This window comes from Neoarius graeffei, chromosome 28, assembly GCF_027579695.1.
Source record: "Neoarius graeffei isolate fNeoGra1 chromosome 28, fNeoGra1.pri, whole genome shotgun sequence".
In the NCBI taxonomy this organism is placed as follows: Eukaryota; Metazoa; Chordata; class Actinopteri; order Siluriformes; family Ariidae; genus Neoarius; species Neoarius graeffei.
Genome location: NC_083596.1, coordinates 45,893,449 through 45,916,213, shown reverse-complemented (window position 1 = coordinate 45,916,213; position 22,765 = coordinate 45,893,449). Strand labels below are relative to the sequence as shown.

Here is a 22,765-nt window from a genome sequence, read left to right as displayed (position 1 = left end):
CATGCACTTACTCTCTTCCTTGAGTCGCGATAAAATGGAGTATTTTCCACGGTTGATTGTCCTAAATTGGGGGGAGATACGGGTCACCATCATGATGAGATTTATATGCACATGAAAAAAAAAAAGTGTCAGACAGACAGGTACCTGTAGGTAAAGTGCAGTATAGCCTGGATGGCGTTGCCTCCTCCCCCACGGATGTCTCCCTCGAATCCAGGCAGGAGAGGAATCACCACAAACACTCTGTATTTCTGTTTCTCACTACACACACACACACACACATTTATTTTGGCCCCAAACACACAATAAAGAAACGTGTACTGAGGTAAAGTCTGCCCCTACCCCCTTGCAAAACACACACATGCCTCTTTTCCACCAAATCAGTTCCAGGGCTGGTTCGGGGCCAGTGCTGGTGCTGGTTCACAACTCGTTCAACTTGCGAGCCAGCTGAGAACCAGTTTGCTTTTCCATAGCTCGTGGTGCTAAGAGAAGCCACGTCATTACGTCGCTGTATATGGAAGTTACGTCGCTACGTTTGCATAAACCTTAGCGCGAATATCGAAGCAAAAACAATACGGAAGAAGCAGCAGCAGCAGCAACAATAATAATAATGGCTGACTTCGCGTTTGTACAGCTGCTGCTTCTCGTCACTTAAAAATGGCGATCTTTCGCGGTCTTGTTATTGTTGTTGGTCTTAACAACTCCGCCCCCCCCCACTGACGTAAGCGGTTCTTTCCTCTGGCCCAGCAGAGAGTTGGTGCTAGCCTGGAACCGGTTTTTCTGGCCCCAGAGCCAGTTCTTTGTCAGTGGAAACAGAAAACCCGGTTCCAAACTAAGCACTGGCCCCGAACCAGCCCTGGAACTGCTTTGGTGGAAAAGGGGCAACACACACACACACACCTGTGTGCACGCAGGATCCTCTTGACAATAGCGTCTCCTATGTTGTTGTGAACAGTCTCAGCACAACTAATGAAGAACTGATTCTGAGGAAAACAAACAGAACACACAGTCATAACATCAACGCATGGTCTCTGAAAAGAGGCGGCAGTCCCAGTGAAGGAGGCGTCACGCAATCATTATGGTGATCAGTGGTGGAAAACAGTGTCCTACTGTACATACAACTCTATCTCTAGCACATGTGTGTACACTAGGGTGGTCCCGAAATGTATGGGAAAATTTTTTTTTTAACAAAACATTCCGACCACCCTACCATTTTTTTACATGGGCTAAAAGAAGGCAACAAGCAAAATTTCAGAAAAATTGGTTAATATTTAGAGGTGCCACACGAGGTTGCAAATCGGGTTAAGCCATTAACGTTAGTTGGTGCGTAGACTAGGGATGTCCCGATCCGATCACATGATCGGAAATCGGGCCCGATCACATGGTTTCGGACTCGATCGGAATCGGGCATTGCCTCCCGATCAGGGATCGGATATATATCTATATAATATATTCTCATTTTTAACACATCAATAGCTATGCGTTGGCACAGAGTGAGACCAGACCTCTTGTCTCAACACAGCAACATCAACGCGTGCAGCATGACATCACTTTGTAGCGGAGACGCTATTGGTTATTGGCTGCCTGTTGCCGGCAAAGTTGAGCACGGAAGCAGTTCGAAGCGGAAAGCAAAGCATGAGATCATTTTTTTTTTTTCGTTGGATGACAAAAGAAACGGGCTCAAACCTGAAAGGGTAGAAATGCTTGTTTTCATCAAGAAAAACGTTCATTTCCTTAATTGAAATTACTGTACACCACTGTGAGATGCGTTCTTAAAAGCAAATTACCGGCACTGTGGCACTTTATTTTTTTTATTTGTTTACATTCCTGCCAGGTATTTTAAGGTTTTTTTTTTTTTAATTTGTTATTTATTGTTCAAACTGCCTCACGTAAGTGCTCTGTTTGCTAACGGAGTTGTTGGATGTTAAAATAAGGTGTTAAATAAAAAATGAGGAACATCCTGGATCCGTTTCTTTCCTCGTCTTTATTTTTTATGGATTATAAGAAGTATCGGATCGGGACTCGGTATCGGCAGATACTCAAAATCAAATGATAGGTATCGGATCGGAGGGCAAAAAAACCTGATCGGGACATCCCTAGCGTAGACTGTTGCAGAGAAGATCTCAAACCCCCTAAAAGTCACAGTTCTAGAGGGAATATGCCACTTCTATGAAAAAGAAGAGGCAGGAAGAGTTTATAGACTGATAGAAGGTTAACTTTCATGCACTAAGGGGTTCTTAAACAATGAGCACTGATCGTAATATGCTGATGAAGTTGTGAATGTTTTTCTTTCTATGTTTTTCAGACGGCTAGCAACACTAATACAAGTAGTACCGGTGGTGCAAAGCACAACACCAGAAAGGACAATTATGTTTGGTTAATTGGTCCCACTTCCAAGGAACTGTCTGGGAGAAAGCTTCCTTCTGCTAGGAAAGTCCTTAGTGTGTTCTTTTATCTCCACAAGATACCAGAATACTGAAGGGTTTAGAAAATCACAGACAAGTAATAGCTATTGTTACTTTGAACACAGGAAGTTATATTACTGCATTGTTTGTATTAATATGAAACAGTTAATAAGCCACATTATTTTATATTGCGTCTTGAGTGAAAACTTTAATGGCTTTGTGGCACCTCGAAACATTGTTCAATCTTAACCAAATTTCGCACAATAACTTCTTTTGCAGAGTTTCTGCAGGCTTGAACAAGTTCAATTTAAGACTTTTTAAGACCATAACAGGTTAAATTTAAGACTTACACTACCGTTCAAAAGTTTGGGGTCACTTTGAAATGTCGTTATTTTTGAAAGAAAAGCACTGTTCTTTTCAATGCAGATGACTTTAAACTAATCAGAAATCCACTCTATACATTGCTAATGTGGTAAATGACTATTCTAGCTGCAAATGTCTGGTTTTTGGTGCAATATCTCCATAGGTGTATAGAGGCCCATTTCCAGCAACTCTCACTCCAGTGTTCTAATGGTACAATGTGTTTGCTCATTGCCTCAGAAGGCTAATGGATGATTAGAAAACCCTTGTACAATCATGTTAGCACAGCTGAAAACAGTTGAGCTCTTTAGAGAAGCTATAAAACTGACCTTCCTTTGAGCAGATTGAGGCTACATCCACACGACAACGAGATGTTATTTAAAAATATATCGCGTCCAAATGGGCAACGATCAGTAAAATATCAGGTCCATATGGCAATGCAACGCTTGCTGAAAACGATGCAATACACATGCCACACCTCTAGGGGCACTGTAAGACAGTCCCTTCGGAGACACCAGAACAATAGAAGTAAAGACGCATGCGCATAAACTATTATGCGCGAGACTTCATATTAGCCACAAAGTCAGGAAAATCTGTTCGTAAAATTACATTATAATGACCAAATACAATGAAAAGTATTTTTCCAGTCTCACCTGTGAAAGGTAATCCCATGTGATCTCGTTTGGACGGCAAACCTGTTGGTACAGTTAAACGCAGCTAATCTTTATTCTCCGCTTTGACCTATCCAATATGGCGACGAGGATGACGTATGATTCTACGCGGAAGGCGGCGTCTTTAATGGTCCGGAATAAATTGAATGCTACACGTTGATGGATTAATTTGCTCTTCTACGCCCTTTTTGAGGAATGTATTGTAGGACTTAAACCAACATCTGAAGAGGTGAGATCGCTCCTTTTTTTCCCTATTTTTGCTGGCGGGATTGACTCTGCCCCTAAGGGTGATTCTCTCGCTCTCTCTCACTTTGCACCATTACACAAATATTCACAGTGAAAATATTTTGTAAGCGCGTTTCATGAACCAAGTTATAGGATTTGTTGACAACTCGCATCGAGTTCGTTACACTTCTACCCGGCGTGAAGCACTCAGTCATGTGGTTGTGACGTCATCGTAAACAAATCCGTTCTACTCATCCAGACGACTTCACAACGGCAACGTTGCCAGATCTTTCCACTCTGGAACCCGTTCTCAAAAAGATTGCCCGGTGCCGTGTGGACGCCAGGCCTAAACGATAAGCAATTGTATCGGAGTGACCTGAATCCGTTGCCGTGTGGACAGGGCCTGAGTTTCTGGAGCATCACATTTGTGGGGTCGATTAAATGCTCAAAATGGCCAGAAAAATGTCTTGACTATATTTTCTATTCATTTTACAACTTATGGTGGTAAATAAAAGTGTGACTTTTCATGGAAAACACAAAATTGCCTGGGTGACCCCAAACTTTTGAACGGTAGTGTATGCCTGAATTACTTTCAAAATAACAAAATTTATTATCATTCACCAATGAACTCATTACATCCCTAGGGTGCGCGCCTGCATTAATGAGGAACTAAGTTGCAGTGGAGCCAAAGACATCCCGCAAATCACTTGAGGATGAGGCATTCGATTCCGTACAGTTTGCGTGTTGTAGCGTTACAGTTCGCACGGAGTTAGCTGATACACCGTCTCGAGATGTGCTTGGACCTGACAACGGTGATCAAAATTGAGTGACGGCATGCGATTGCTGCAGACTTTTATGGGCAGCCTGGTGCTTCTCCGCTTTCGCGTGCGATTCCGGTGCCTTTACACCCAGGGTGCTGAGTTTGAGTGTTCTTTTGCACAATGTGCAGTACGCCTCAAACGGATTGTTTGGTACACGTTTTAACCAGTCTACGAAATGATTGCGTTCAAGCCAGCAGTCGTTAAACTTGCATTTGCCCATTTTGCTACAAACCGTGACAATCTCCCTCGCTTCTTTTAGGCTCTACTGTCCAAATGCGCACGTACCATGCCCTGTGCATCACTATGCCAACCGGGCTAGACGCCGGATTCCACTGTGTCTCATTTGTAGTTTGCAGCGTAGCCTACTGATACTAAGCAGGCCTAGCCTATATGACTAATTATGAATATCACCAACGCATTTAACAAAAAAAGCGAATGGGGTAAATGGACGTAAGGATTTAAGATTTCACAACATTACATTTAAGACCTACAATGCAAAATATGCTCGTATTTTAGACTTTTTAAGGCCTTAAATTAGGATTATCAAATTTTTGACTTTTTAAGACTCTGCGGAAACCCTGTTTTAGGCAATGTAAAAAAAAAAAATAAAAAGTAAGGTGGTCGTAACAAAATCCTAAAAAAAAAAAATTTGGGGGACCACCCTAGTGTACACACTACTAGTTTAAATAGCAAACTAGGTTATATACTAGACCTAACTAACTATCTATACTCTACGATACTAAAATTTTGCATTCCCCATAATTTCTGGGTAGAAGACAAAAACGTGTGCAAATATGTGACCCCTCACCGAATCCAGGGACGCATGTCGGCCGAAACGAATCCGAGATAATCGCAAAAGAAGCATTTTTTTTTCGAAATTTGTGATTTTTGTTTTTTTCCATCATGTGCAAGTTGAGATCTTGAAGAATGCAATCAGTATTTCAGATCATAGATTGTTTTGTTGGAAAAGCATACATTTTTTGTTGCAAATTGTCTCGTTTTTGTCAGGACTGTAGCCTGCTGGGGGGTGTGGGTAAATTACCATATGGGCCATTCACATGATGATTTAAGTCTTTTGTTTTTTTTTTCGCGAATCAGCTGTATGATACGAGCTGAGCTCGTGGCTACTTAAGCTGCATACAGGCGTGTGATTTCACTATGGAATGAGGAAGCTAAACAGAGCGCAGAGGAGCTGAAACACCGCGAAGCAAACAGACACACGGTATTTACATCGGAGATAACCATTTCTAGCAAAAAAAAAAACGCAACCTCGTTTTCCAGATTGAATGGAATACTTGAATGATCGGATGATACACGGACTGTTCTAGGATTACATTCCATCGGAGGCATTGGTGTGTGCAAGGCGCCGTTTCTCTTTCTGATGGGGTGAGTTTATTAATCTAAGGCTGTGTGGTTATTTTTGCATGTAACGGAGAGTGTTGTGGTTTGGTTAAGCCTAGGTCACAACCGGACGTACGATTTTTTGGCCGTGTGATTTTTGGTGTTTCCCAAATCGCTGCGTTTTTTTTTTTGTTCATGGAGAAAGACGCGCGTTGGCTGTAAGTTTGTCTTGCAACCTGAAAAAAACGTAAGCGCCCGTACAGTTTGTTTGACATGACAAAGAACCTCTGTGGCCGGTCTGCGGCTCGAAAATCAGCACGTCACACGCGCGCTCTCGTGCGTTTCATGCGCGCTCTCCGTGTGTTTCTTGCGTTTTTTGCATGTAGACCGGCCGTAGGAGCACATACGGCCGGTTGTGACTGAGGCTTTACATGAAACTAGCGTTGTGATAGTTGTGTCATCATCGTGCTATCTTTCTTTCTTACGGTGTGAGTAATTTTTCAACCACAAAACGTTAAAGTATACTTTAGGACTTATTTTTGTACTTCATAATTGTGTTGGGCATACTTTGCATGGAAGGAAAATTGACGTGGTGATTTGTTTACATGAAAGTAGCATCGTGCTAGCTCGTAGGGGGTGGGGCTTTCCTTAATGTCATGCAAATGAGCAGCATTATGTGCCCGCCCTACACCCAGAGTAGCTGAGATGGAAAACTTTGAGGGCGATTTTCTCCCTTTTCTGTTTTAAGAGGTATACACTTTCAAAAGGCCACACATTCTTCAAATATTGTCAGATCTCCACATGGAAGGCATCATTGGAAAGCTTAGAAACTGTACTTTCTGAATCTGTCAATAACTCAAAATGCCCCCGGGCCGACATGTGTCCCTGGATTCTGTGATCTGCCACATATTTGTAATGCTTTTTGCATGCTTTTGTTGATGGGAAGGTGTGTGTGTGTGTGTGTGTGTGTGTGTGTGTGTGTGTGTGTGTGTGTGAGAGAGTGTGTGTGAGACCTCTATGTAAATGTAGTGTTGGCTGTTCTCAATGGTGTCTATGTAAGCGTTGAGGATGGAACATTCACATATCCCGGCCGACCAGCGATCTGCCGAGCGAAGCACCTAGCGATGGAGAAGAAAGAAAGAGAGCGGGGGGAGGGAAAGGAGAGAAAAAGAACAAAAAGCAAGACAAGTCCTCATCAGCTTTGACAAAATGCTTTGCAAAGGTCTATAGTTTAAATTAATTTGTCAAATCCCCCCCCCAAACAAGACTGTAAATACAAGTGCCAAAGTAAGTAACTAATTAAAACCAGGGCTTTGAACCGGTTCAAGGAACGAAAACGAAAACCGGGAACTTTTTCTATTTCACATGGAACAGAAACAGAACCAGAAACTTTATTATTTTTTATGTTCCGGAACAGAAACGCTTATTAAAAATAATGGTAACCGGTTAATACCGGTTTTTATTTCGTTCCTCAAAGTTTCCGTAGCCTACAAATAAAAAAAGTCATTCTTCTCCTGCGCAAGTTTCTATGACCCGCTGGGGTTCACTTCCTGTGTGACGTTCGCTGACTGAATGGAGAGAGCGGGAGGGTGGACTACTATCACGTCTCCACATCTTAAATAAGAGGTAAATATTGCAGTCTATCGTTATTCGAAAACGTCAATTTCAAACACGATATCAATATATTTGTCCACGTTAATGAGAGGCTCGCGAACATTAAATGACGTTAACCTCTGTTAGCCTATCAATGCATAGGGCCTGACTCGCCTTTGGTAACACACTAAACGAATTATCTTTCATTTTTGGCACTTTTTCTGTTTGTGTAGATGGGAAGACATACTGAGAATCCAAATCGCCAACATTTGAAATAATAATTGTTTTGAATTATTTCTTGTCTTATTTAATGAAGGTTGTAATAGAATTAGCCTACATTTGGCTTAAGCTGGATGAGACAGAGACATAATTTTATAGCCATTTGTTAAACAGCTGACAGGGAACGTAATTAACCGTTCCGGGAACGAAATTTTTTTGTTCTAACCGGTTCGGGAACGTCTATTTAATGGTGGAACCCAAAACCGGAAACGTTAAAATTCTGTTTCTGTTCGGAACGAACCAATAGGAAAAAAATTCTGGTTCAAAGCCCTGATTACCGTAAAACGTTTATTTCACCGTCCCTCCCGGTTCGAGGTATTATCCAGGGCATATGAGAAAATCGCCACAATACTTGAAGACACGTCTGTGATCTACAGTATAGTGCGTGTATACACACACACACACACCTGTACAGATGCTTTGGCTGTTCCAGGCACGATGAAGGGAAGCTCATTGGCAGTAGTGTGACTCTTGGGCAGCAGGTACGGATAAAACTTGGCTTTATACTTGTTTTTAAAGTTCTGAAAAACAGCAGTACACACACACACACACACACACACACACACATACAGAGCGTTCCGTCATGTAACCCTAGTGGATATGCAAATTCTAGGCTTCATTAAGCTTGACCTCTGACCTTGGTAAAGTTCCAGCGCTGGATAAAGTGGCGTGCCAGGTCTCTAGCTGCCTTCCCATGAATCACCGCTCCGAGGTCACGCCATGGGATGCGTGGCACGTTCGTGCGGTCCACATTATCTGAGTGAGAAGATATATAAACCGGGTTGAAGTGATTTTATTTAAAAAAAAAAAAAAATCACTATTTGCTTGTTATTATAATAATAGTCGGCACATTTATATTAAATGAACAACAGTCCAGGCTAATGCTGGAAAACGGAACATTACTGAGCGTCAGCTAGTATAACTATGATGTTCCATGCGCATACTCCTGCATGCACGCTAATACAACTCCAACAGGTCTTGGTACCTTGGAAAGGCTCGTCCAGCTGTGTCCAGTCCTTCTTAATGAAGTTGCTGTAGTCTTTTCCCAACCATAACTGTGTGTTACAGCTCAAATCGACCTCATCACAACCTTCTCCAGCGGTGAGAGGAACTTTTACGGCTTCCCCCTCTTCAGCCTGAGAGCGAGAGAGTTGCATGATACAAAATAGAGCCGTCTAAAAATTATAAGCCATGATATACAACCCCGATTCCAAAAAAGTTGGGACAAAAGTACAAATTGTAAATAAAAATGGAAGTGTGGAAGTTTCAAAATTCCATATTTTATTCAGAATAGAACATAGATGACATATCAAATGTTTAAACTGAGAAAATGTATCATTTAAAGAGAAAAATTAGGTGATTTTAAATTTCATGACAACAACACATCTCAAAAAAGTTGGGACAAGGCCATGTTTAGCACTGTGAGACATCCCCTTTTCTCTTTACAACAGTCTGTAAACGTCTGGGGACTGAGGAGACAAGTTGCTCAAGCTTAGGGATAGGAATGTTAACCCATTCTTGTCTAATGTAGGATTCTAGTTGCTCAACTGTCTTAGGTCTTTTTTGTCGTATCTTCCGTTTTATGATGCGCCAAATGTTTTCTATGGGTGAAAGATCTGGACTGCAGGCTGGCCAGTTCAGTACCCGGACCCTTCTTCTACGCAGCCATGATGCTGTAATTGATGCAGTATGTGGTTTGGCATTGTCATGTTGGAAAATGCAAGGTCTTCCCTGAAAGAGACGTCGTCTGGATGGGAGCATATGTTGCTCTAGAACCTGGATATACCTTTCAGCATTGATGGTGTCTTTCCAGATGTGCAAGCTGCCCATGCCACACGCACTAATGCAACCCCATGCCATCAGAGATGCAGGCTTCTGAACTGAGCGCTGATATCAACTTGGGTCGTCCTTCTCCTCTTTAGTCCGAATGACACGGCGTCCCTGATTTCCATAAAGAACTTCACATTTTGATTCGTCTGACCACAGAACAGTTTTCCACTTTGCCACAGTCCATTTTAAATGAGCCTTGGCCCAGAGAAGACGTCTGCGCTTCTGGATCATGTTTAGATACTGCTTCTTCTTTGAACTACAGAGTTTTAGCTGGCAACGGCGGATGGCACGGTGAATTGTGTTCACAGATAATGTTCTCTGGAAATATTCCTGAGCCCATTTTGTGATTTCCAATACAGAAGCATGCCTGTATGTGATGCAGTGCCATCTAAGGGCCCGAAGATCACGGGCACCCAGTATGGTTTTCCGGCCTTGACCCTTAAGCACAGAGATTCTTCCAGATTCTCTGAATCTTTTGATGATATTATGCACTGTAGATGATGATATGTTCAAACTCTTTGCAATTTTACACTGTCGAACTCCTTTCTGATATTGCTCCACTATTTGTCGGCGCAGAATTAGGGGGATTGGTGATCCTCTTCCCATCTTTACTTCTGAGAGCCGCTGCCACTCCAAGATGCTCTTTTTATACCCAGTCATGTTAATGACCTATTGCCAATTGACCTAATGAGTTGCAATTTGGTCCTCCAGCTGTTCCTTTTTTGTACCTTTAACTTTTCCAGCCTCTTATTGCCCCTGTCCCAACTTTTTTGAGATGTGTTGCTGTCATGAAATTTCAAAATGAGCCAATACTTGGCATGAAATTTCAAAATGTCTCACTTTCGACATTTGATATGTTGTCTATGTTCTATTGTGAATACAATATCAGTTTTTGAGATTTGTAAATTATTGCATTCCGTTTTTATTTACAATTTGCACTTTGTCCAAAGTTTTTTGGAATTGGGTTTGTAGTAAATGTACTGGTCATAGCCACCTCTGGAACTGGACGTGGACTGGGATTGGCTGGTTGCACGTCCATGACGTCAAACAACCTATAGTTACTGTCATCCCATCTCCCGAAGGCAAGATCCAGCCCACCAACGAAGGCCACTGATTGGTCGATGGCCACCATTTTTTCATGGTGGGCCCACAGGACGATGACGGAGGCCACGTGATCGGGATGACGCATCACCTAGGCAACGGCAAGATAAACATGCTGAGAAATTTTGCGTCGCTACAAACAAAAACAGGAGTGGCTCGTTATTATAAAGACAACTAATAACACATATCCATGGTTGACTCCAAGTGTGTTTTGTGTAGTGTTCACACCTTGATATTTGGGTGCAGGCCCATCAGGGCTCTCTTACTGTAGTCACTGTTAATGCCCAAAGCCAACTCTACCTCTTTATACAACAGCACACACACCTTCACACCTTGTTCCTGAAACACACACAATGAGGGAAGAAATCAAAGGGAAACATTCCCATCACCATTTCCTCAATTCTTTGATCTTGTTCTTGTCTGCATGCTGAAAAAAGGCACACTTCTGTTGCTTACTGCTTTGCGCTTGAGGATCTGGTCCAGACGCCAGTACGTCCCTCTCGCAGGACGCTTGAGATAAACTTCAGGACTTAACCTGAGAGAAAACGGAGAGAGGACGAACACAAAGCTCACAGCTCAGGAATTTAAACAAATTAAAAACTTGACAAGACAAAAAAAACCCCCGAAAGCTTTGAAGGTAAGATAAGGGAGTCTAGTATGAAATCACTGTGCATGGAATGATCTCATACATGTCAACCCCTTTGGGCGTCCACCTGTAGTATCAGAGGAAGAAATCCATAAAATCAACATAAAATCCTTATAGCCTTCGAATCGCAGCAAACTTAATAAATAAATAAGTAAATATAACTTGCCTGAGAGCTTTGTCCAGCATGTCGAAAATCGCCTAGCCCGTGCCGATATTGCACACGGGCATGTCTATGATTCTTGACTTCGCCCCTCTGTTTATGTCGAAGATTCACACCCAAACGGCCAGTCGCTTGTCCGTCTTTGTGTCATTGGATTCGTCGATCATCAAGGAAAATGGCGACGTCCGACAGTGCTGGATGATCGGTAGTGTAGCTTCGGGGGCCAAGCTCTTTTTGATTATTTGCGTTGTTTTGGTGCGCCTACAGCTGATAGATTTCGCAATCGTACTGTCCGTGCAAATTCGCGGCAACAGTTCTGTCAGGTGGTCCGCAACGGCTAGCGGCAAATTGTGCTGAGCAATAAAATTACAGATCGTAACTTCTGCTCTTATTACACTTGTTGGTTGATCATCGGTCTTAGGCTTTGCAAACATCGTCATTTGCGGCTGATTCTGTTCCTGGTGCAAATTTCGCTGATGTAGTTTGGACCTCATGTCGTAAACTCCAGACGCTGCAACTTTTATATCTCGCGCACAAACTGTGCAGTGCGCGTACTTCTCATTTTTCGCCTGAACAATGACACCATTAAATGTCTCCTTCCATTCAGGAAGATACCGCCCGCCGTATCTCATTTTCTTTCTCGGTGTTCCCATTCTTTCACTCAGCAGACGCTATTCAAAATCTCTCAGGTGTAAACAAAGAGAAAATCGTTCGAACAATGACCGTTTGGCGCGTTTAAATGCAGATCGTGCGCATGACTGGAACGAGTGAAGTCTCGCAGTCGCGATACTGCACGAGGCTTGAGGAATAAACATCCGGTTTCACATAGTCTGGGTTATCGGCCCCTGCATACACGCTGTTCTTTGTCTATAAATCGAGCTTTTGTATGTTTTTACGACGATCAGCTGACGATCTTCAAGTAAGATACACAAAATAAATTTGGGTCAGAAAATACTGAAAATCCGTAAGACTTTGTTTATACGCCCGTACGCCCTTGAAATGAGCTCAAATCCGTATAATTTCCGGACAATCCGTACAGGTTGACATGTATGTGATCTTGACTTGAATATTTAATACAAGGAGCACAAAATACACAGAAGACCAGTTCAGTTGCCAGACAAAATTATACTGACATTAAATTTAACTAAATACTGATCTTTTCCAAGTCTGACAGAGTAATTAAGGCTACGTTCACACTGCAGGCTGAAGTGACTCAAATCTGATCTTTTCGCCCATATGTGACCTGTATCCGATCTTTTATTGACAATATGAACGACACAGATCCGATTTTTTCAAATCCGACCCAGGCCGTTTGGATATGTGGTCCTAATTCCGATTCCTATCCGCTCTTTTCATATGCGACTTCAGGCTGAACCGCCAGGTCGCATTCATCCGACTTACACGTCATCAACAAGCCACAAACGTCACTATTCTGCACTGAAGTAGGCGGCGGGTCTCTCAAAAAAAGTTACAACAACATGGCGCATAATCACGGGCGCAGATAGAGGGGGGGACTCGTCCCACCCAGATTTAAATTCACCTCGCTCGGTCCCCCCCACTTATAGGGAGGAAAAAACGTCTATGCTGTCTTTCTTTGCATAAGGCAAACCTCACGGAAAAATCAAAAGACTAATTACCATTCGGTTTATTGAGGTGCACGGCAGTGTATACATAGTTGCAACAACTCACATAAAACAAAACAAAGACTGATATTCGGTTGGTTGAGCTGCGCAGACTGCACAGGTTGCGAGCTCGAGCTTGGTTGCTATGGTTACTAACAACAAGTTTGACAGGCATATCGGGGTTGGGGTTGGTTTGCTGGCAGCTTTGTCCCCCCCAGTTTTTTGTCCCTCCCAGTTCAAAAAACGTATCTGCACCCCTGCGCATGACATCAATGCGAGGGACGCTTCGGGCTGTGAAGGTTCTGAATCTTCTCAATGGAAGGACGCAGAGGTTAGGGAGCTGATTTCCATTTGGGGGGATGCAGCTATTCAAGCTAGATTGGATGGGTCATACCGCAACCGGGCGGTTTTACTTCCGTAAACACTGGCCATGCTCACTGCGTGTGACGTCGTCGTATCCTGCAATGCGCATGCGGAACACTTTTAGGTCGCTTTTCGTTCATACTGAGGATCACATACAAGTCGCATATATTTGTTAATGTGAACGACCTCACAAAAAAATCGGATTTCACAAAAAAATCGGAATTGAGCATTAAGCCTTGCAGTGTGAACGTAGCGTAAGATCAGTACCGTAGCGCAAGTTTTCAGGACCCAACTCTTGCAACAATAACAGAACAAAAACTAAACTACTTCGATTAGCATGGGTCTAAAATGCCACGGTGTGTAGATTTGAGAGAGTGTGTGCGTCCTGACCACCAATCGGTGATGAAGATCTCCTCCTTCGCCTTCTCCAGTGCGTCTGCCAAGTCCGAGAAATATCCACTCCCATTCACGTACCTGTCAATCAATCCATCATCAACATCTCTGAAAGAAACTATTTGTTCTACATCTTAACACGAGAGAGAATGCGGCCTCGCTCACTGCAGATGCACAACACTATCTATGCGTGTAGTATGTAAATACACAACACAGTACAGTATGTGCCATGATATACCTACAAAGATACCGCATACATACACACGTAAATAAAACATGCTCGAAAATAAATTGGCAAGTATGCAAATACACTTGTGTTCAAAATAATAGCAGTCCAACACGACTAACCAGATCAATCACTGTTTTTGGTGGAAATTATATGACTACATGGCAAATAATTTACCAGTAGGTGTAGTAGAGTCATAGAAAACCAACAGACCCAACATTCATGATATGCATGCTCCTGAGTCTGTGTAATTGAATAATTAAGTGAAAGGGACGTGTTCAAAATAATAGCAGTGTGGAGTTTAATTAGTGAGATCATTCATTCTGTGAAACAGATGTCAGTCAGGTGGCCCTAATTTAACCTCCTAAGGCCCAAGCTGTTTTTTTTACATGCATTTTTTATTTCTCTTTGCTATTTGGGCTTATTAGAACCTGATTAGAATAAAAACTAAGCATCATCTTTTGATAAGATGTACTTTTAGAGAAAAAGTATGTCCACATATGTGGATTCTTGTTCCGAATTTCCATAAAGTGCTGTCCACGCATGTGACCGCTAAGCCCTAGGAGGTTAAGGATGAAGCCGGCACATGTTGTACATCCATTTCTCTCTGAAAACCTGAGAAACATGGGTTGTTCCAGACATTGTTCAGAAGAACAGCGTGCTTTGATTAAAACGTTGATTGGAGAGGTAAAACGTATACTGTAAAGAAGTGCAGAAAATGATGGGCTGGCTGCTCGGCTAAAATGATCTCCAGTGCTTTAAAATGGACAGCAAAGCCAGAGAGACGTGGAAGAAAACAAAAGACTACCATTCGAATGGATCGAAGAATAGCCAGAATGGCAAAGACTCAGCTAATGATCAGCTCCAGGGTGATCAAAGACGGTCTGAAGTTACCTGTGAGTACTGTGACAATTAGAAGATGCCTGTGTGAAGCTAATCTATCGGCAAGAAGCTCCCGCAAAGTTCCACTGTTAAAAAAAAAAAAAAAAAGACGTGCTGAAGAGGATACAATTTGCCAAAGAACACATCGACTGGCCTAAAGAGAAATGGAAAAACATTTTGTGGACTGATGAAAGTAAAATTGTTCTTTTTGGGTCCAAGAGCCGCAGACAGTTTTTCAGACGACCCCCGAACACTGAATTCAAGCCACAGTACACTCTGAAGACAGTGAAGCATGGTGGTGCAAGCATCATGATATGGGGATGTTTCTCTTACTGTGGTGTCGGGCCCATTTATCGCATACCAGGGATCATGGATCAGTTTGCATATATCAGAATACTTGAAGAGGTCATGTTGCCTTATGCTGAAGAGGAAATGCCCTTGAAATGGGTGTTTCAACAAGACAACGACCCCAAACACACCAGTAAGCGAGCAGCATCAGGGTTCAAGACCAACAAAATGAAAGTTATGGAGTGGCCAGCCCAATCCCCGGACCTTAATCCGATAGAAAACTTGTGGGGTGACATCAAAAATGCTGTTTCTGAGGCAAAACCAAGAAATACAGAGGAATTGTGGAATGTTGTCAAATCATCCTGGGCTGGAATACCTGTTCACAGGTGCCAGAAGTTCTCAGAAACCGTGGTTATACAACTAAATATTAGTTTAGTGATTCACAGGAATACTAAATCCTTAAGATTTTTTCAGTTTATACAGTAAATATTTGGAGTTTGTAATGGAAAATGCAGACACTGCTTTTTTTTGAACAGCCCAATGTTCATTTTTCTTCATTTTCTGTAAAGTAATTAAAATATTCATGCATTTTTCTTCATGTTTTGATGTAGAATATAATATAAATGTGCAGTGTTCCCAATGCATGGAAATAAAAACTATTATAAGGATTTTGAGCTTTACTCACGTTTTTAAACACACTGCTATTATTTTGAACACGACTGTAGGCACCAAGACCTCCATATGGAGGTATGCATAGAACTTTGTACAGCATTTAGTCAAAGCAGCTTTCAGCTTTGCAAGGAATACGTATTTCGGAGACCAAATGGAATTGAACAGAACAGAATGGACGTAATGGACAGATATGGAAGAGTGGTGTGGACGTGTAAAGACTGCGTCTGTTTGAAAGACTAAACAGTCTCTATCTTATCGACATTCGGCTCCCTGAACAGCACTGGCCTCGATCAAGGCCGTTGCTGGGGTAATATTTCCCCCAGAAGGTCACTGCTGGGAGACACTCTCGCATTCCTTCCCCAATTTTCCGCGGTCGCCGTTTTTCACCCCAAGTGTGACAAGCGGGTGCGTGACCAGCGCCGTTTGCATGGCTGCAGGAGCGGACGGCTGCTTGCTTGCGCTGGGTTACCTCTACCTCCTCCCCTCCTTCCCCCTTACCCCGATTACCCCCTCCTTCCCCCCTTTCCCCCCCTCAAATCCCATGTTTCAAAGTGTACTTGTGTTATTGTATGCTTCTGCGGAGGTTTTTAAATGTTCCCACACTGTACTCCTGATAGGAGCATAGTGTGTGTGTGTGTGTGTGTGGGGGGGGGGGGGGGGGGGGGGTGTTCTTTTTTCCCCCTCATCTTTCCTTTTTTTCCTTTTCTTTTTCTTTTATCCCTGTCTTCCTGTCCTGTTCCCCCTCTGTAAGGACAGGTTGATGGTCAATTTCACTGGTAACAGTGACAAAGGGTTCATTCATTCATTCATTCTACGCTTATATACTTCTAAGTATTTAGGTAGCTAGAAGAGTACTGATGTACATGGAAGTATGAAAGCATGCAAGCTGGTATAAAAGAATACACTTGCGTATACAATTATATACTTGTAAGTATATACAAAAGTATATTACCAATTACACTACCGTTCAAAAGTTTGGGGTCACCCAGACAATTTTGTGTTTTCCATGAAAAGTCACACTTTTATTTACCACCATAAGTTGTAAAATGAATAGAAAATATAGTCGAGACATTTTTCTGGCCATTTTGAGCATTTAATCGACCCCACAAATTAATGTGATGCTCCAGAAACTCAATCTGCTCAAAGGAAGGTCAGTTTTATAGCTTCTCTAAAGAGCTCAACTGTTTTCAGCTGTGCTAACATGATTGTACAAGGGTTTTCTAATCATCCATTAGCCTTCTGAGGCAATGAGCAAACACATTGTACCATTAGAACACTGGAGTGAGAGTTGCTGGAAATGGGCCTCTATACACCTATGGAGATATTGCACCAAAAACCAGACATTTGCAGCTAGAATAGTCATTTACCACATTAGCAATGTATAGAGTGGATTTCTGATTAGTTTAAAGTGATCTTCATTGAAAAGAACAGTGCTTTTCTTTCAAAAATAAGGGCATTTCAAAGTGACCCCAAACTTTTGAACGGTAGTGTATATACTTAAGTATTCAGGTGTGCAAGTATGTATATAAATAATAGTGTATATATAGCGCAGGACTTTATATCTGTAAGTAAGCAAGTCTGTATGTCTCTATAAAGGTAAACAATTACAGGGCTCGACATTGATTTCCACTTGCCTCCCAATATTATCACTTGCCCCTTATTTTGTGAGTACTACTTTTTTTTTTTAGGAAAACCATAGAATAGTTGTGAATTGCAACATAAAATGAAGATCACACATTGAGCTGAAGTTTGGCTATTGATTAAATTCATTCTTAAGTATGGTTACTTTTTACTAGTAACGGACAATAACAATTTTATCCAAAATAGTTTTTCCTGCCTTCGTTGATTTATTTCCATTTCACATGCATGCAGCTGTTGTAAAGTTCAGTGTGTTTGTGTAGAACTCTCTCAGACTGTACGTTCATTACTTGATAATGAAGAAACCATAAAATAGAAAATCTATAACAAAGTTTGTATGACGAAAACAATAGGGTGGCAAGACTTTTGAACAGTACTGTTTGAAAATATTTATATGTCAGGGTTTTTTTTGTTATATCATCCACCTCTAGGTTTAAAAAACAAACAAACAAACAAAAAAAACCCCACAATTGGCGCTGCGTCATGACAGACAGGATAAGGTTTGAGTTTAAAATTTAGTGTGTAGGTTGTGGGTGTTTTATACAGACCTGGCAACCTGTAACTGAATCAGTGCAGCCAGTCTGTCATGACGCGTTTTTTTTTTTTTTTTTAAATAAGCCTAGAGGTGGAGGATAACCAAAATTATTTGGTGTTTCTCTGATAACAGAAACAAAGCCCCAGCTCTCTCTGCTCTTAATCTGTTCTGTTCTTTCAGGATTTATTGCGCATGTCGCCCTTTGTCCATTTTTTTTTAATGCCAGAGTTGTTTGAAACCAATCTGAGTTTTCGGTGTCGAATAAGGAAGCGGCTTCACCTTTAAGAAAATCAAAAACACTTTCATGAAGCAGCTAACTCGAATGCTAGGAAAAAAAAAAAAAGATTCTTAAGCAAACTCTTCTATACTCGCTTCCGAATTTGTTTATGTAAAATACATTTTAAATACAATCGTGAATTTCTCTGGAGTTTCCAGGCTGAGCTCATCTCCTCATATTCTTTAACCACTCATTTCCTTGTTGTTCTTGAAGCATGTTTCTATTTGTTAACATTTTTCTTGAAAGCGGGGAGACGGTAATGCCTTTTAGCTATTTCTCTGTTTGAACAAGCAAAAATTAAATCATATTGAAGACAGATTAAGCCTTGCTTGCATGAACGATGGCGTCTGTCTGACCGCAGCTGTAATGATCACGTGATGTGTGACGTCATGCACAAGGGGTCTATAAACAGTACGCGTCTCATACTTCAACAGTGGGGGGATATAAAACAACTTACGAAGCAGTAAATGAAACCAAGACTAAGAAAACAGCCAAGACATAATGGCGAATATGTAGTGAGGGACGCTTTTAGGAACTGAAATAAAAGCTCAAAAAGTCTAGCTTTTGTGGTGCTAGTTCGTAATATATATTCATTCCAACTTGCCCGGTCGGGCATGTCGGGGACATATCCCACTTGCCCGAATGCATGTTTCACTTTCCCTGGGCAATCGGGCAGTCCTTAATGTCGAGCCCTGAATTATATACTTATAAGAATGCAAGAAGCTATAAAAGTATATACTTAACCAAGTACTTACAGTATGTACGTGGAAGTATGTATAAACGAATAAACTTGGGTATTCAGTTATATACTTTAAGTATGTACTTTTGTACATCCAAGTATATAACTGAATACCCAAATTATAGAAAGTTTTTTTTAATATAACTATACATTATATGTATTTTTTAACCATGCTTTTTATATAACTGAATACCCAAGTTTATTTATTAAACCTTATTCTTCTATACATATTCTACATACATAAGTATATACTTGCATTATACATTTCTGAGTATTCAAGTGTTTATATAAATAACAGTGTATACTTAAGTATGTAGAAAGCTATAAATTATATTTAGTTATGTAATCAAGTCTGTAAGTACACAAGTGTCTATAAAAAAGTGCATACTTAAGTCCTTATATACCTGTAAGAATGCAAGTATGCAAGGAGCTATAAAAGAATATGTGCATTTAAGTACTTGTATTTACATGTACAAGTACTTGTATTTACATTTAGACACTGCAAGCATGCAAGTGTCTAAATGTATAAATGTATAACATTTACTTCATTATAGCTGCGTACTTGTAAGTATGCATGTGTGTAAGATTTTTTATATAATGCATGTTAAATAAACACACACATACACAGTTTGTTATATAGTGTGCAGCTATCAGTGTCATAGTCAAGTCACTAAACCTCGAGTCCAAGTCCAGTCTCGAGTCCCCAGTGTTCAAGTCCAAGTCAAGTCCAAGTCATTTAAAAAAAAAAAAAAAAAAATCGAGTCGAGTCTGCACCGTTTGACGGTGGCTGTTTCAGCGCCATTAACATTAGTTTGTTCTTGAACATGACATATGAACAGGTGAATGTGCTTCTCTTGGTCAGGGAGTGTGAAGTATTCGGTCAGAGATGATTGGGAGACGGATAGAAGTACAAAAGGTGTCTCATCTCATTATCTGTAGCCGCTTTATCCTGTTCTACAGGGTCGCAGGCAAGCTGGAGCCTATCCCAGCTGACTACGGGCGAAAGGCGGGGTACACCCTGGACAAGTCGCCAGGTCATCACAGGGCTGACACATAGACACAGACAACCATACACACTCACATTCACACCTACGGTCAATTTAGAGTCACCAGTTAACCTAACCTGCATGTCTTTGGACTGTGGGGGAAACCGGAGCACCCGGAGGAAACCCACGCGGACACGGGGAGAACATGCAAACTCCGCACAGAAAGGCCCTCGCCGGCCACGGGGCTCGAACCCGGACCTTCTTGCTGTGAGGTGACAGTGCTAACCACTACACCACCGTGCCGCCGTACAAAAGGTGTGTTTATTAATACAAGTGAAGACAGCAAACAGTCCAGAACGGCAGGCAAAATCGTAAAACGGTGACACAGCCAATAGGTCGAACGAGGCACAAAACAGGCTATCATAGGCTCGGCAGAATCAAAGACGAGCCAAACAAGGCTCAGTAATGTGTCAGCAATGCAACTCAATACTTCGCAAAGTAAGCATGTTTTCACAAGGCGCGCTGATTGCGCCTTGATCCTGTGCAGGTGCACTTATGACTCGCACCAAGGTGGACAGGTGTGACACTCTTGCACGAAATTAGTACAAAAATTAATGTCGATATAAATATCTTATGCCAATTTTTTTTTTTGTAACATGCCATAAAAAAAAAAAAAAAAAAATCTGAGTCCCAGTCATCAGTGCTCAAGTCCAAGTCAAGTCACGAGTCCTTAAAATTAGGGCACAAGTCGGACTCGAGTCCAACAAGCCTGGCAGGTATGCTAGGTATAGACTTGTATACTTGAAAGTAAATTTTCTAATGTGTCAGTATTTGTAGTAAAATATATTAGATATTAGCTTCTTCGCCTCTCTAGCCAACTCTCAAATTTTTTTCCCGTCTTAACCGTCAGCCATTTTGTGAAATTACGTAAACCAGGTGTACAAGTGTGTGCTTAAAAATGTACAACAGTGAACTTGATCAACTTTGTGTGTGAATAAAAAGTCCTGTGTCTTCGACCAAACGAGAACATATTTAAAATACGTATAGCTTGGTATTTGTTTGAAAAAGCATTACATTTATTCTAGCAATATATCTGTACAAAAGTAAAGAATTTCCTGTGGCATCCGTGAGATTACAGAAACCCAGCAGTCGGCCACGGTTTATGCAAGATTTAAAATAACTTTTTTTTTAACTCCAGAAGCTTCCATTATATTTAGCTCAGGGCTCTGAAGTGGCCATTTTAGTAACAAGGGTCCCGCTGGCAGACTCCCAGTTTCCCTGTATACATCATTCCATTGATCCCCCCAACCAGATTCCTTACATTGTTGGCTGAAACGTTCTGCCAGACCAAGCGCTTGCAGAATGGCAGCAGTGTTTTTTTTTTTTTTCTGACATGCTTTTGTAAACAAAAAGATCTCAAATCTAGCTCCATGGCTGTTTTCTACCAATCGTCACTCGTGCTTTATCATCTTTTGTGCTGGCTTTTCTGTAAAAAGTGCTTTCTTGGCACCAAGACTGAGGTTACTTTGAAGCCAGATGACTGCTAGATACTGAGCCAGAACTGAAAGCGTAACGGACCGTTAAATCCTAAATTGCAGCTCTTTTATCCACGTCACATGACATTAATAACCTTTAAATTATTCATTAACCTTTTTGGAAAATGCAAAAATCAAGACTCTCAAATACACAAACACTTATCCTTATAACTTTCTGGATTAAGAGCAATACTACGAAAGCCGAGAGAGGCCCTTCATATAATCCTTTTTTTTTTTTTTTTTTTTATTATTCTCCTTGTTATCCCGAGATAACGACATAATTAATTCAGGATCTCGAGAAAACAACACAACTAATTTGAGATCTCGAGAAAACAAAACCGTTATTCTGTGATCTCGAGAAAACAAAATTATTTCATGATCTCGAGTAAACAGCTGAGAAATGGTTCATTCAGGTGCGCCAAGAGACTTGTGATATGCTGACTTTGGGGCTATTTCTCATTCTGTATAGAGATCTTGCATGTGACGTCACAGCCGATCCAGATTGTGACAGACGCCATCGTGTCGGTCAAACGCCATACCGCCTTCTACTTCTGGTTCTACTTCTGCTTTTACTTCTACCTTTTCTTCTGGAAAACCCTACTATATACAATTCTACTACAACGGCTGCAAGCTCTCCCTACCTGTGCACGTTTTTTATGTTTTTTGTGTGTATTTTTGCGTGTTGTTCGTCTGTACCGGACTTCAATATCCACTACAACCGTATAGACTTACTGGACATTGGTTTCCAGCAGAAAATGACGGTTTGTAGCGATTTCCATTGCATGCACAACATTCCGGATGAGAAAAAAAAAAAACATTCCGGACGAGACCAGATTGCGAGACCAGCGGGGTCTCCGTGGATTGTTATCGGAAGCAAAGCGAAGGAGGTGGCGCCGGGAGCCGAAGCAAAAGCGAGGCTACAGGCAGAGCCGGCCTGTTGACTAAGCTCAGAAAACAGCTACTCAAACCTCCACTGCCAAGCCGCTACCTCTCCAACGCCAGATCCATGTAAACAACACGGACGATTTGGAATTACCTTATTCTATTCTATAATCGGCTGGTCAGTGCTATACTCAATACTTAAGGTGACTTACCCATCCAATGAGGATTATTTTCTTGTTTACAAGATGCCACATCTGAGTCGCTGACAAATCCTGAATTTCTGTAAAGATAACTGTGC

General features: G+C 41.5%; 1 protein-coding gene across 3 annotated transcripts in view; it reads right to left on the bottom strand.

Moving 5' to 3' along the window:
• Positions 1-22,765, bottom strand: part of pld2 (phospholipase D2) — a 111,168-nt gene that overhangs the window by 8,370 nt on the left and 80,033 nt on the right. For all 3 annotated transcript variants that reach the window (XM_060912479.1, XM_060912480.1, XM_060912481.1), the window contains exons 11-21: positions 13,805-13,888; positions 11,080-11,158; positions 10,852-10,962; positions 10,517-10,714; positions 8,678-8,828; positions 8,330-8,448; positions 8,100-8,213; positions 6,834-6,938; positions 898-980; positions 145-258; positions 12-61 (exon numbers count right to left, since the gene is read on the bottom strand). In XM_060912479.1, coding sequence (XP_060768462.1) covers positions 12-61; positions 145-258; positions 898-980; positions 6,834-6,938; positions 8,100-8,213; positions 8,330-8,448; positions 8,678-8,828; positions 10,517-10,714; positions 10,852-10,962; positions 11,080-11,158; positions 13,805-13,888 — 1,208 coding nt within the window. The remainder of the gene's footprint in view (positions 1-11; positions 62-144; positions 259-897; positions 981-6,833; positions 6,939-8,099; positions 8,214-8,329; positions 8,449-8,677; positions 8,829-10,516; positions 10,715-10,851; positions 10,963-11,079; positions 11,159-13,804; positions 13,889-22,765) is intronic.